Source organism: Xenopus laevis, chromosome 4S (assembly GCF_017654675.1).
Source record: "Xenopus laevis strain J_2021 chromosome 4S, Xenopus_laevis_v10.1, whole genome shotgun sequence".
Lineage (NCBI taxonomy): Eukaryota > Metazoa > Chordata > Amphibia > Anura > Pipidae > Xenopus > Xenopus laevis.
Window position 1 is genome coordinate 9,368,686 of NC_054378.1, and position 15,336 is coordinate 9,384,021.

The window sequence follows — 15,336 nt, forward strand, 5'->3', positions numbered from 1 at the left end:
TCCAGTTGGGCTTCCTGTAGCCGAGGGGGGCTCTTTTTATCTTTCACTTTCTTCAAAGTGCTAAGGTGGCCATACACTTGAAGATCCTTCCCAAGAAGGCCACCTTGTGCTAGTCAATATCGTTATGATCCAATCATTTTGACCATGGGCCAAGAATGAGATAATAACAAAAGTAAATACAGGCCATTGGAAAAGGGCCACATCAACAAACGGACTTCCCACCACGATGGGCTGATAAACGACCTTCTTGGTCTGCAGGGCCTGAATCGGCAGCTAAAATTTGCCCATGTGTGACCTGCTTAAAGACCCCCATACACGGGCCGATAAAAGCTGCCGACAGCTTTTGTGGGACCATCCGACGGGCATCCCCAATCGATATCTGGCCGAAAGTTGGCCGGATGCCTATAGGGCAGGGTAAAAAAATCCCGCTGGATCACGGCCGCATCTGTTCATTGATGTAGTCCCGCGATCCCCGCCTATATGGCCTCCATTCTTATCCGATCGTTGGTCCCTAGGGCCCACGATCGGATCAGCCCGATATCGCCCACTTCAATGTGGGCATATCGGTTAGAGATCCGCTCATTTGGCGACATCCTCAAACAAGCGGATCTCCCTGTGTATGGCAGTCTTATGTCACTCGATTTTGGTCTACCGACAAAAGTGGTGAAATCTGCACGTGTACAGCCCTGGAGCTAAGGATTGGATAACTTGGTGGCCTGTGTAGTGTGGTTGACCATAGAATAAGCAGAGGTCATGGCTGCCCATTATCAAGCCTCTACCATAACTAAAGCTGGTGGACCCATCCCCTCTTTCTACAGACTAATTGGTCATCAATGGATCATGTCGTACTTCTACTACTTCTACTACTGGCCAGAGGAAAACCTGTATCAGAACCAATTTATCAGCCTGTGAATTGGCAACATCATATGATGTGATTGTGTAGGGCTGCTGAAAAGAAAAGAATACGCAATTGTTATCTGATCTATATAAATATGAACCAATTTCCATGTATAACTTGAAACCCTATCCGCATGGAAGAGCAGATCTTGATCAAGTGAAGATTACCCATATACAGTCATTACCCAAATCCCAGTTTTTTTTTCCGATTTTTGTTTAATTTGATCTTATAACTTAAATTTCCATGACATATCCAGCATTTAATAAATGTCTTGCGCCCTCTGGGACATTCTGTATGTACAATGGCAAATTATTTAACAACATTTTAATGTTTTTTCTTTTTTTTTCCCTTTTAAAGAAATTTTTTTTTTTTACAGGTAATTAAAAAAAATACATACATTTGAAAAAAAATTCAAACAACAACAGTGCGTTTATTATTACAATAAAAAAAATGGCAGCTTTTTTTTTTTTTTTTCTCTAGACCTTCCCGTTTTCATCTGTGCACCGGGGGTTCTTCATGATACTTGGGGGTTGGGAAGATCAAAAATAATTGGTGGATTGATTGGCTGAAAGCTGACTGTACACGTTGAGGCATTGACGTACGTCGTGTAACCGTCGGTCATAATCCCGTAACCTGCAGGAGAAAATGTGACACTTGCTGTGATGTATAAAGGCGACGGGCAGTCGATTCATATCTCAAGGCAGTTTGCCGTAAGGCAGATCATAATCCTCTTTGTGCCAAATAAGGAGCTTTGATTCTTAGACTTTCTCAACACACATTCAGCCTTAATGAGCTCTTGACAAAAATACTAGATCTCATTAGTGCTCCCCAGAAACCTTTAAAGCAGAACCATCACCATCATTCATTTTTTTTTTTAAATGAAATTTTTTTAAAATTTCCCCAATGGATTTGCCTAATGGAAATACAGGTATGAGACCGATTATTATTATTATTATTATTGGCAATACACGGGCAGATTTAAGATGCTGATATCGGTCAATTCGGCAATTTATCTGCCCGTGTATGGGGGCTTCTGACGGGCCTTCCCGATTGATATCTGGCCATGATATTGATCGGGAAGTTTTAATTTTTCCACCGACCGACCCATCAGAGCCCATAGCTCCTCATTGTAATCCAATTGTATGCCCCTAGAGCTGAATGTTCGGATTACCCTGATAAAGCCCTGCCGTTGTTGGACATATTGGTGAAAGATCTGCTTGTTTGGCAATGTCACCAGACGACCGGATCTCTTCATGTATGGCCAGCTTAAAGGGATACTGTCATGGGAAAAAATTTTTTTTCAAAAGGAATCAGTTAATAGAGCTGCTCCAGCAGTATTCTGCATTGAAATCCATTTCTCAAAAGTGCAAACAGATTTTTTTATATTCAATTTTGAAATCTGACATGGGGCTAGACATATTGTCAATTTCCCAGCTGCCCCAAGTCATGTGACTTGTGCTCTGATAAACTTCACTCTTTACTGCTGTACTGCAAGTTGGAGTGATATCACCCGCTCCCTTTCCCCCCAGCAGCCAAACAAAAGAACAATAGGAGGGTAACCAGATAGCAGCTCCCTAACACAAGATAACAGGTGCCTGGTAGATCTAAGAACAACACTCAATAGTAAAAACCCATGTCCCACTGAGACACATTCAGTTACATTGAGAAGGAAAAACAGCAGCCTGCCAGAAAGCATTTCTCTCCTAAAGTGCAGGCACAAGTCACATGACTGGGAGCAGCTGGGAAACTGACAAAATGTCTAGCCCCATGTCAGATTTCAAAATTGAATATAAAAAAATCTGTTTGCTCTTTTGAGAAATGTATTTCAGTGCAGAATTCTGCTGGAGCAGCATTATTAACTGGTTCATTTTGAAAAAAACATGTTTTCCGATGACAGGATACCTTTAAGGAACCAGGGTAGACCTAATAGTGACAATCTTGCTCAATTAATTCCCAAAACCAGATTACGTTGGCAAAAGTTTTTAGCACCCTCTAATTTGCAAAACGCACATCACCTACCTTCATGGATTCCACCAAACACGTGCAACTTGGGCCTGACCCGCCTCTGCACTGTGTTGAGAAGCTCTACGCACCCCACCCTCTGCAACTCCTTTGGCACCCAGTCTCGAAAACCTAATGCAGAAAAGAGAAAGCGAAGAGAGTCGCCGGGCGCTTAGTATTCTGTAATTAAAGGGAGGCTTCCCGTAGACTTGCAGGAAGCCATAACTCACTGAAGGTTTATTAGGATTAAAGTCATCTCCAACCCGCCCATTAAAGGCCACAAATGCTTTTAAGAAACTTTTAACGTTACTTTGTCCTCCGTGGAATGTTGCATTTTTTGGGGGTCTTTTTAAAGTAATTAGCATTCTTGTTCCCTCTGATTTATAGGTGAGGGGTTACGGAATTGACTTTATTCCTGGGAGTTTTTCCACTGGATCTTCCCGGCAGTAACCTAATTATATTGCTGATCCCTTATCCTCCTCTCTCATTTCATTGTTACAGCTCTTATTTAATTGCATTTTTCTAGTTTCGCCGGCAAGGCATTGCGTTCTTCCACCTCGCAACGGGCATTTACCCAATCAATCTGCTTTCCTTTGGCTAGAGCTGCGGCACGGCTAACACGAAAGGGCATCACATACTGGGATATTTCTGAAAATGGCTCATTTTTTTGGGGGAAAAAAAGGCATTTAACATTAACAGATATGGATTTAAAATTGTACATATGTTGATAAAATGTAGGATTTATGCTGCGGCAGGGGTAATCTTTCAGCGTGGAGGGAATGCAATTTCAGTTTTGATTCATGTTTGTTTTATAGGAGGGAGAGATCCAGATTTAGGGCTTTAGTACACGGACATGGGCAATGCACTCGCATTGCTTTCGATTTCTCGAAGTCGCCCGAAGTTTCCTCGTGAGGCAACTTCGGGCGACTTCAGAAATCGAAGCGCGAGTGCATTGCCGCAGGTGATTTTTCATTTTAGCAGGTGGAAGGCAGTAAGGGGAGATTGTCGCCCCAAAGAAGAGGCGATTAGTCGCCGAGCGACTAAATCTCCCCAAATCTGCCCGTGTGCTAAAGCCCTGAGTCAACTTCGGTTGACTTCGGAAATTGAAGCACCGCGAGTGCATTCCCGCAGGAGATTTTTCATTTTAGCAGGCGGAAGGCAGTTCGGGGAGATTGTCGCCCCAAAGAAGAGGCGATTAGTCGCCAGGCGACTAAATCTGCTAAGGCCCTTAATGTACAAGAGGCTGAAAAAAAGTCCAAAACTGAAAATCGTCCATCTAAAACCTGCCGAGGTTGTATATAAGTGAATGGGAGATGTCCCTCTCCTATTTGGAAGTTTCTGTGGTCAGAAATTAGTGGAATTAGTCCAAAAATCCCACTATTTCAGGCTAGTGGGAAAAGCCCAATAATTCAGGATTCAGGAAATTCTTTTTTTTTTAAACAAATCATAAGATTCGGGGTTTCGCTCGATTTTATTGAGTTATTTCCCAATGTGATTGAATTGAGCTTTTTTAAAATAATGAATAAGGTCAAATTGTGGATTTTAGTTTGGACGGACTTTTTTATTTTAAAAAATTTGGATTTTGATAAATAACCCCTTTAATGTTTATATGATTTTCTAGTAGACTACAGGTTTGAAGATCCAAATTACAGAAAGATCCGTTATTTGGAAGACCCCAGGCCCCCAGCATTCTGGATAACAGGTCCAATACCTGTAATACAATGGTTCCCATAGTGGAATTGCGGCATAAGAATCGCCCGCTAATACCATTTAAATGAGGCGTTAGTCACTCTGCAAATGTTAGGCGCAACTCTCAGCCGACTTGTAAACATTGATAAAACACAATTACATTGATTTTGACATATCAGAGGCTGCCCACTCCCTGTTTGGCCCCAATGACGGGGGAATTCTAGTGGGGGTTCATTCTGGGTAAAAAAAAAGGCAATTTGAATATGTAACTTTCCCACTACGGGAACTATTGTATTACAGGTATGGGACCTGGGGTTTTCCGGATAACGGATCTTTCTGTAATTCAGATCTTCATACCTTAAGTCTACTAGAAAATCATATAAACATTATAGGGGGTTATTTATCTGAATCCGAATTTATCAGATTTTTTAAAATAAAAAAATCCATCCAAACTAAAATCCACAATTTACTATTAAAAAAGCTTGGTTTAATCACATTGGGGAAAAACTCAATAAAATCGAGTAAAAACCCAAATCTTATGATTTTTTTTTTTTTTAAAAAAACTTCCCGAATCCTGAATTTTTGGGCTTTTTCCCGAAAAGTCAGAATTTATCAGATTTTTGCCAGAAAAGCCTGAAATAGTCAGATTTTTGGGCTAATTCCAGCACAGACCACAGAAACTTCCAAATAGAAGAGGGACGTCTCCCACTGACTTATATACAACCTCAGCAGGTTTGAGATGGACGATTTTCGGGTTTGGACTTCTTTTTATCAGCCTCTGGGCATAATAAATCTCGAAAAATTCAAGTTTTTTTTCCCCACTAAAAAAACTGAATTTTTCACGTTTTTAGCATTCAGACTTTAATAAATAACCCACTAAATACACCCAATAGGCTGGTTTTGCTTCCAATAAGGATTAATTATATCTTAGTTGGGATCAAGTACAAGCTACTGTTTTATTATTACACAGAAAAAGGAAATCATTTTTTTAAAAAATTTGGATTATTTTATTATAAGGGCTTCTATGGGAGACGGGCTTTCTGTAATTTGGAGCTTTCTGGATAATGGGTTTTCCTGTAACGCCATGTTCAGGGGTTTGGTAGCTAAAAAGTTCCATTATTTTAAAAAAATTAAAAATTAAAAATCGACTGTTAATAGCCTCAGAATATCACTGTCTGGTTTCCCTTTCATTTTTTTATTCTCTTTCCAAAGCAGTTTTATATTTCTTGTAAAGGTGGCCATAAATGCTTCCCGAACCAGTCGTTTAACCCTCTGATTGCTTCGGAGCTGCTGTAGGAGAAGAAGTATTTTCTGATCAATTTTCTATTAATTTTTTTAGGTAGGGTTTTGTTCCCCTTTAAAGTATTTTAGATGACTGACTCAGGCCTGTCATATGGTTTGCCGAATCATCAGAAAATCAAGGCTAATTCTAGAGATAATGGCTCTGTGTATAAACGCTGACCGTGACAGACCGAACGAGCAATGTTTTCTCTTTGAGACTTTTTTGTTTTTAAAGGACCAGTAACATCAAGAAATGAAATTGTTTTAAAGTAATAAAAATATAATACAATGCTGCCCTGCACTAGTGCAAACACTGCCCAGCTTGACATATATCAAAGGAGAAGGAACACTGTGCAACTATTTTCAGTCAATCCATTCCACTGAGCAGTATAACCATTTTTCCGATGCCCAAGTGCATTTGCATTACGATTTTTGGCTAGTGCCAAGATAACAATCTGGAAAGGTGAATTATACTCATTTATGGGCAAAACCAGAAGCTCTGTATACAGAAACCTATATAACAAACCCAATGTGGATGATTAACCATTCACATTCCTTAAAAATTCCACTATAAGAAGCCAAAGTGGTTCTTGCAGTCTCCGAAAATCCAAGTGGTTTCTGCAGTCATCCGACTCTGTGAATTCAAGTGGTTCAGCAGTCGACAGCATCTGAGAAGCCAAGAGGCTCCTGCAGTCATCAGTCTCTCAGAAGCCAGGAGGCTTGGGTAGTCACCAGTTTCTGAGAAGCCAAGAGGCTCCTGCAGTCGTGAGTCTATGAGAAGCCAGGAGGCTCCTGCAGTCATCAGTCTCTGAGAAGCAAAGAGGCTCCTGCAGTCGTCAGTCTCTGAGAAGCAAAGAGGCTCCTGCAGTCGTCAGTCTCTGAGAAGCCAAGAGGCACCTGCAGTCAGTCTCTGAGAAGCCAAGAGGCTCCTGCAGTCGCAAGTCTCTGAGAAGCCAGGAGGCTTAGGTAGTTATCAGTCTCTGAGAAGCCAAGAGGCTCCTGCAGTTGTGAGTCTATGAGAGCCAAGAGGCTCCTGCAGTCATCAGTCTCTGAGAAGCCAAGAGGCTCCTTCAGTCATCAGTCTCTAAGAAGCCAGGAGGCTTGGGTAGTCATCAGTCTCTGAGAAGCCAAGAGGCTCCTTCAGTCATCAGTCTCTAAGAAGCCAGGAGGCTTCGGTAGACATCAGTCTCTGAGAAGCCAAGAGGCTCCTGCAGTCGTCAGTCTCTGAGAAGCCAAGAGGCTCCTGCAGTCGTCAGTCTCTGAGAAGCCAAGAGGCTCCTGCAGTCGTCAGTCTCTGAGAAGCCAAGAGGCTCCTGCAGTCGCCAGTCTCTGAGAAGCCAAGAGGCTCCTGCAGTCAGTCTCTGAGAAGCCAAGAGGCTCCTGCAGTTGTCAGTCTCTGAGAAGCCAAGAGGCTCCTGCAGTCATTAGTCTCCGAGAAGCCAAGCAGGCCCCTGCAGTTAGCAATCTCTGTACAGATGGAAGCAATGGTTCTGCAGTCGTCAGTCTCTGAGAAGCCAAGAGGCTCCTGCAGTCGCCAGTCTCTGAGAAGCCAAGAGGCACCTGCAGTCAGTCTCTGAGAAGCCAAGAAGCTCCTGCAGTCGTCAGTCTCTGAGAAGCCAGGAGGCTTGGGTAGTTATCAGTCTCTGAGAAGCCAAGAGGATCCTGCAGTTGTGAGTCTATGAGAGCCAAGAGGCTCCTGCAGTCATTAGTCTCCGAGAAGCCAAGAGGCCCCTGCAGTTAGCAATCTCTGTACAGATGGAAGGAATGGTTACCCCACAGTTAGCCAACCCAAAACTATGGAAAAGAAAACCTTGTGATTTCTACAATTCATAGTCCATTTCCTTCAGCATTAGTAGTGATAAAGGACGATACAGACAAAAGTCAGTATAATTTTTTTTTTATCCAGAAAAAGTGGCCACTGTATTAGCAGTAAAATCTTGGGTGAAGGTAAGGAAATCATGATATGACTGCAGTAACAAAGGGGTTAAAACGTTCCCAGATGCTCCAAAAGTTAAATGTAGCCCCGGCAATGATGTCACTGCTAATTGATGGCTCTCAGAGTTTAAGAGCCACTTAGTTCTCCAGTTAATGCAGAGAATCCATAAAACGGAACATCAATTACCCCACAAACTGCCAGTTTGGAAGTAAGAAGTATCATTTCTGAGATGAGGCAAGTGAGGGCTTTATACGAGAGACATCCAATTCCATTCTCCAACTCAATGTCACCGTTTTTTTTTCTTTTTTATGGCACAGAGTACTCGGCAGCGGCAGGGATTTCTATCCAACGTTCCATTACACTCTATTCCCTTGTCTCTAGTGCCGGCCATTTTCCACAGACATAAAACAAAATTCTGCTTCCCCTCTTGATTGCAAAACATTAAGCTCACAGGGAACTGTTGATTACCAGAGGCTCCTGATAATAAAGAGGGAAGATCAGGGTTTTGTATCTGCCATTCCTAGGAAGGAGAGTACGTGTGACTGTGCATATGTCTTAGGGCTGCCACCTGTCTGGCTTTGACCCAGACAACCCGGTTATTTGAAGGACTGCACGGGTCAAAACTGCCTGCCTGTTCTTCCAAATTATGATTGATGTGGCGATTGGTCAATCGCCGCGTCATAGACCCGCTCCTGCCATCACAGCTCAGCCCCTGGCGTCTGACGTCTCCGTTACATCACATCTCCGCCAACTGCCTGGAGATCGGGCAAAAGGAAAGCTTTTCGAAAAGGGGTATTAAAGGATAAGATACTGGACTTCATTGCAAATCATAATACTATTAGTTTGTGCCAGCATGGTTTTATGTGCAACAGATCTTGCCAGACTAATTGAAATGCCTTTTATGAGGAGGTGAGCAGAAACCACGACCCTGGGATGGCAGTGGATGTAATCGAATCATTTGATACAGTACCACACAAAAGGTTAATGGTTAAATTAAGGAATATTGACCTGGAACAAAGTATTTGTACTGGGATAAAGAACTGGCTAAAAGATACATCACAAAGAGTGGTGATTAATGAGACATATCAGAGGCGGGCGAGGCCGGCCAGGCGCCCTAGGCAACAAAGCTGGCCAGTTCGCCCCCTTCTTCCCCTTTAGATTGCGCATGGTGAAGCGATCTGATGTAAGCGCGCATGCTTAGTGAATCGATCTGATGTATGCGCGCATGCGTGGTGAAGCGCTCTGACGTATCCACTCGCACCCTCCTTCCCCTGTAGATTGCACGTGGTGAAGCGCTCTGATGTCAGCGCGCATGTGTGGTGAAGTGCTCTGACGTATGCGCGCTGATGATTTTTTGCCCATACATTCTCCTAGAGGAGCGCGGTCCAGTCTAGGGGTAGGCAGAAGAGGTAGTTGCCCAGCGCCCCCCAATTGTTGCGCCCTCGGCAGCTGCCTCTTCTGCCTACCCCTAGTTCCGCCCCTGATACATATTCTGATTGGACCAGTGTAGTTTGTGGAGTACTGCAGGGGTCTGTACTTGGTCACTTGCATTTGTTTATTTATTTTTTTAATGACCTGGAGGTGGGCATTGAAAGTAATGTTTCAATGCTGTCTCTTTGCAGAGTGATTGGCCTGTCCAATCATAGTTCAAAAAAGCAAAGGTCCCTAAAAACCTTGTTATGTCAGGACACTCAGCCACAAGGCATACCTCGACTGGAAAGGAAAGGGTTACGGAAGTTCAGTGCCGCTATTTGGCGGCACAAAATGTTCATTTCCACAGGAGGGATTCTGCCATAAAAGGTAATTAAGAGATATTGTGCTTTTAAAGCCCTCATGAATGGTTTGTTCCACTACACTGCGCTATGCAGATTTCAAGGCCAAGAAAATAAAAAAACGGAAGAGAGCATTAAAGAGCTGCACAGGATAATGAAGGCGCTGATGTGCACATGTGAAACTACGGTTTGTTCACGGTTAAACCAACTGTCTCCATGGAGATCACCCAATTCAGTGTTATATTAGCGTCGATAAAGCATAGATAAATTCAAATATTCCCAGAATGGGGTAAAACACAGAGTAAGTCCGGGGCCCCTATAGGGCTGATGGATATACAAAAATATCTAATAATGTTTGCAAAATATCTGCCCTTTACATGATGTTTTCCCCCATGGGTGCCCCCTATGAAGGGAGAGGGAGAGAAAGGGTGGATACCATCAGAGAAGATTCCAGATGGGAATATATATATATATAATCATTGCAAAAGCCAAACTGACAGTTTACGTTGCACATACATACAAAGGATTGCTGGTAGGGATGCACCGAATCCACTATTTTGGATTCGGCCGAACCCCCGAATCCTTTGCGAAAGATTCGGCCGAATACCGAACCGAATCCGAACCCTAATTTGCATATGCAAATTAGGGGTGGAAAATACAAATAAAAATGAACTTCCTTGTTTTGTGACAAAAAGTTATGTGATTTCCCTCCCCGTCCCTAATTAGCATATGCAAATTAGAATTCGGATTCAGTTCGGCCTTGCAGATGGATTCGGCCGAATCCAATCCTGCTGAAAAAGGCCGAATCCCGAACCGAATCCTGGATTCGGTGCATCCCTAATTGCTGGTACATGACTAAATATGAGTGAGGAACAAGAGGGAGCCATAGTCCCAAATCACTGCCGATAATTGAAATGGGTAGTACGGAGGCTCCACCAGTTAGGAACTTCTGTCTTGCAGAGTAAGGGGGTCCTGAGCCAATGGTGGAATAATACCATATAACCAAAATATACTTAACATTCTTAACTAGGGTTGCCACCTTTTCTGCCGGTGGAGACCAGGCAGGGGGCGGAGCCGTGACGTGGAAAGAGGTGGGGCCTTGATTCGACGGGGGCAGGTTGTGATGTCAGGGGGTGTGGCTATAATGATGCGATTGCCCGATCACCATGTCAATCATGGGGTTTCCTGCCCGGTTTTCCTAATTTGGAAAACCGGGCAGGAAGTTTTGACCTGGACAGCCCTTCAAATTACTGGTCTGTCCGGGTCAAAACCAAACAGGTGGCAACCCTGTTCTTAACATACTGGAGAATAGTATTGACTGGAATCCCTCTTTCTAGACTAGATATTACTGAGCCACACAGCAAAATATTTTTTAGGCTCCAAAAATGTCTAGACTGAGGTTGACCTGTTTAGCAATATAGATTGAAATTGTTTGTGAAATCGGACCTCATGGGACCCCTACCCCTTCTGGACCCTCTGCAGCCGCAGGGTCTACTTGCTCAGTAGTTATGCCCCTGCTGGATGGAATTTAGATTAGGGCACAGATTGAAAAATCATTTTCTGGCTTGGACTGGGGGCAAAACAGTTTGATCAGCTTGAAATGGAGCACCATTGGGTGGTCAACTCAAACAAAAAACTGCTCATTTGATGACCTTTTAGGCTGATGTTTGGCCACACACTAGCCTTGCCTCCAAGAATGTTTGAAACCCAACGACTAACATCCTTGCCCAGGACTAACACCAAGATCCACATGCCCAGACCTTTAGCTTGAGGAGCAGAACCATAACCAAGACCTTCAGCCAGCAGGAGTTGAAAAAAACAGAAGACTATAGTATAGGAATATATATGGATATAGTTAGCCTTACGCATTTCATGCCATAAAGCTCATGATGAGTGTCAACTCATAGTCTGGGTTATGGGTCACCACCCACAAAGCTTAGAGAAGCAGCTGCTGGTTTCATATATGGCAGCTAAAGAAAGAATCAACTGTGCAGCCCGTTGCCTCCAAGACAAGGCAAGATACTATCCTGCACGGTGATCTCTAATGGACTTTATTCCTGAAATTGAGAGCCGGGCATATCAGGTATTCTAGAGCCCAAGCCAGATGCCAGCACAAAGGAAGAACTTGTTGGTTTCAAACTATCCAGTAAAACCTATAAAGCCGCTGAATGGGGAGCTGTTACCTGTCAGATAAATATCGTTACTAAAACAAATGGCCGAGCTGGAAGGACTGCTGGAGCGCTGTGGATATCCATTTAATTCTCCTCGGCTCCAGTAAATCAGATAAAGTAATTTAAACAACACCTAGGAACTCAGCGGAACTGTGGGGTTTAATTATCAAAGAGAAGTCCTATAAAGGCATTTTTATTCAAGGTTTAGCACAGAGACAAGGGAGGCTGCTGTAAAAGCCGTTCCTCTGCATGTATTGCCACATTACTTACCAAGTGGAGGTCCATGAGTCATTAGGATATCGATGCCTTCTGGGATGAGGTTCCACTTGTCAAGTAAAGACTGACCTCTCGGCAGATTAAATCCCCATCCATTAAACCAAGGCGTCCTTATGGGAGAGAAGAAAAGAAACAGAGTTTACAGAGTCCACTGAATAATTCTCGCCCTGTCTGGATTCTAGGGTACAGCACTATGGAGTAAGAAGGGGCTACATCTGGTAAAGGACCAAAATATTTTTTAAAAAATATGTCGGTATACCACGGAAAAAAAACACCTAGACAAATTAAACGTTAAAATCGCACAGCCTTTATTAAGAAATACCTTACAGAAAGCTCCTCTTCAGAAAAGGCGATCCAGTGATCCATCGTGCGGTTCTCGCTTTCTCCTCCCTGCCTTCCCTATAGAAGATAGCCAGGGAGGAGAAATTGAGTACCGCACGATGGATCGTCGCCTTTTCTGAAGAGGAGCGCAAGCTGAGTTTCGGGAAGTTATTTCTTAAAGGGATCCTGTCATCGGAAAACATGTTTTTTTCAAAACGCATCAGTTAATAGTGCTACTCCAGCAGAATTCTGCACTGAAATCCATTTCTCAAAAGAGCAAACAGATTTTTTTATATTCAATTTTGAAATCTGACATGGGGCTAGACATTTTGTCAATTTCCCAGCTGCCCCTGGTCATGTGACTTGTGCCTGCACTTTAGGAGAGAAATACTTTCTGGCAGGCTGCTGTTTTTCCTTTTCAATGTAACTGAATGTGTCTCAGTGAGACATGGGTTTTTACTATTGAGTGTTGGTCTTAGATCTACCAGACAGCTCTTATCTTGTATTAGGGAGCTGTTATCTGGTTACCTTCCCATTGTTCTATTGTTTGGCTGCTGGGGGGGGGAAGGGAGGGGTGATATCACTCGAACTTGCAGTACAGCAGTAAAGAGTGATTGAAGTTTATCAGAGCACAAGTCACATGACTTGGGGCAGCTGGGAAATTGACAAAATGTCTAGCCCCATGTCAGATTTCAAAATTGAATATGAAAAAATCTGTTTGCTCTTTTGAGAAATGGATTTCAGTGCAGAATTCTGCTGGAGCAGCACTATTAACTGATTCATTTTGGAAAAAAAATTTTTTCCCATGACAGTATCACTTTAATAAAGGCTGTGTGATTTTAAAGTTTAATTTTTTTTTTTTGTGGTATATTAACGAATTTTTTAAAAAAATGTCTTGATGCCACTGGCCCTTTGATATTAGTTCCAGCTAGGGCCTTCACCGTAACAGATGCCACTTCAAGGTTCAGTTGCAAAGGAGGCAAACAAAAAAAAAAATACAGAAAATGAAGACCAACTGTGATTCGCTTACATCTGCAAACAAATATTTTACACCTTTATAGTGAAAGCGATTCCATAATCCACATAAAGGACAATTAAACCTTGAAAATGTTCCTGTTAGGGCAATGGTGCACTGGGAGATTTTTTTAGCCAGCCTATGGGTGGGCAAGAAAACACTTCAATTTACCCCATGTTCCACTGACCTTTAAAGGACCAATAACTTTGAAAGAATTTAAAAAAAAATTCGTTAGTATACCATCGTTAGTATACCATAAAAAAACCTAAACTTTAAAATTGCACAGCCTTTATTAAGAAATAATTTACCGAAACTCCTCTTCAAAAAAGGCGACACGGCGATGATCCATTGTGCGGCGCTCGATTACTCCTCCTGTTCTGTTCTGTTCTGTTATTTTAGTTCGTAATAAAGGCTGGGCGATTTTAAAGTTTAATTTGTCTTGGTGTTTCTTTTTCGTGGTATACTAACGAATCTTTTTAAAAAATGTTTTGATGTTACTGGTCCTTTAAAGGGAAAGCTACCAAGGCAGTTTATTGCCAATAGATTAGCCACAACAGTGCAAGCTATAACCCCATTTTTTTTTTCTTTAAAATGCTTTTCCATACCTGAGTAAACAACTCTAGACACAGTCTCTGTTTCTTTAGGATAGCAACTGCCATATTATCTTGCTGTGACATCACTTCCTGCCTGAGTTCAAAGCTCATAGCTCTGGGCTCAGATTACAGCAGGGAGGGGGAGAGGAGCAAACTGAGCATGCTCAAGCCCTAGACCTGGAGGTTTAAGCTGAAAACAGGAAGTCTGATACAGAAGCCCATGAGTACACAATAGAAGAAAAGAAATGTGGTGTTTCTTTTGACAGAGGACTCAGAGCAGCATTACTTTGAGGGTTTACTGGTGTATTTATATAGACCTTTCTGATAAAGCTTATTTTGTGTTCACCTTTCCTTCTCCTTTTAACAATTTTTAGCAACTTCAGCCGTGCTACCGGTTTACTTTCCTTCTTCGGATCAAACCTCTTCCCTCCCTTCTAAACATGGGCGCTGAGCAAATGCTTTACTATAAATGCCACAGCTTTGATTCAGTGATGTCATATCTTGATGCATCTTGGCCATGCCTGCCCCAACAACTAGGGATGCACCGAATCCACTATTTTGGATTCGACCGACCCCCAAATCCTTCGTGAAAGATTCGGCCGAATACCGAACCGAATCCTAATTTGCATTTGCAAATTAGGAATGGGAAGGGGAAAACATTTTTTCTTCCTTGTTTTGTGACAAAAAGTCACGCAATTTCCCTCCCCACCCCTAATTTCCATATGCAAATTAGGACTCGGTTCGGCTGGGCAGAAGGATTCGGCCGAATCCTGTTGAAAAAGGCTGAATCCTGGCCGAATCCCGAACCGAATCCTGGATTCGGTGCATCCCTACCAACAACCCCCCGGATATGCCAAAGTCTTTGCTCCGCTCCACCAGACCATCAACAGTACTCCATGTTTCATCTGCTTTTGAGGATTTGAATGACACTTCTATGCATTTTATTGGCAGGGGTAAGTTGAAATTTGGGTAAAAATGACTTATAGCAGGTGGATGACCTTGTACTGCTTAGTGTATGTTGAAATGGGGTGACTAGGGGTAAGTCAGCCTTGAAACTGAGTTTTTAATAGGAGCAGGGTATGTTGGGTGCCTGCTGTGCTTTTGGAATTCTGTTCTGCATGTAAGTGCCATACACATAGGCAAAGAAGAATTTCTTTAATAACTAATAAATACGAAAAATGTCTCTTTTTAAATTTTTTTTTTTAAATATCAAATAACCAGCCACGATCTAGTCAAGTCTGAGAATACTGGGTCTGTGGGCCAGCCGGCTACCTTCAAATGCTTATTGTAGGGAACCAGCAGCCATTCATGTGCATCAGGCCCTTTAGCAACAACTGGATGTGCTACATACTTAGAACCCTCAAAATGATTGAGAGATACTTA

General features: G+C 42.7%; 1 protein-coding gene across 2 annotated transcripts in view; it reads right to left on the reverse strand.

The window, feature by feature from the left end:
* Positions 1–303: 303 nt before the first annotated feature.
* The window catches only part of mpped2.S (metallophosphoesterase domain containing 2 S homeolog), a 99,941-nt gene continuing 84,908 nt past the window's right edge, over positions 304–15,336 (reverse strand). Inside the window, exons 5-7 of one of the 2 annotated variants that reach the window (XM_018259606.2) lie at positions 12,019–12,134; positions 2,918–3,031; positions 304–1,531 (exon numbers count right to left, since the gene is read on the reverse strand). In XM_018259606.2, the coding sequence (XP_018115095.1) occupies positions 1,413–1,531; positions 2,918–3,031; positions 12,019–12,134 (349 nt within the window). In that variant the 3' untranslated portion in view covers positions 304–1,412. 2 annotated transcript variants of the gene reach the window in all.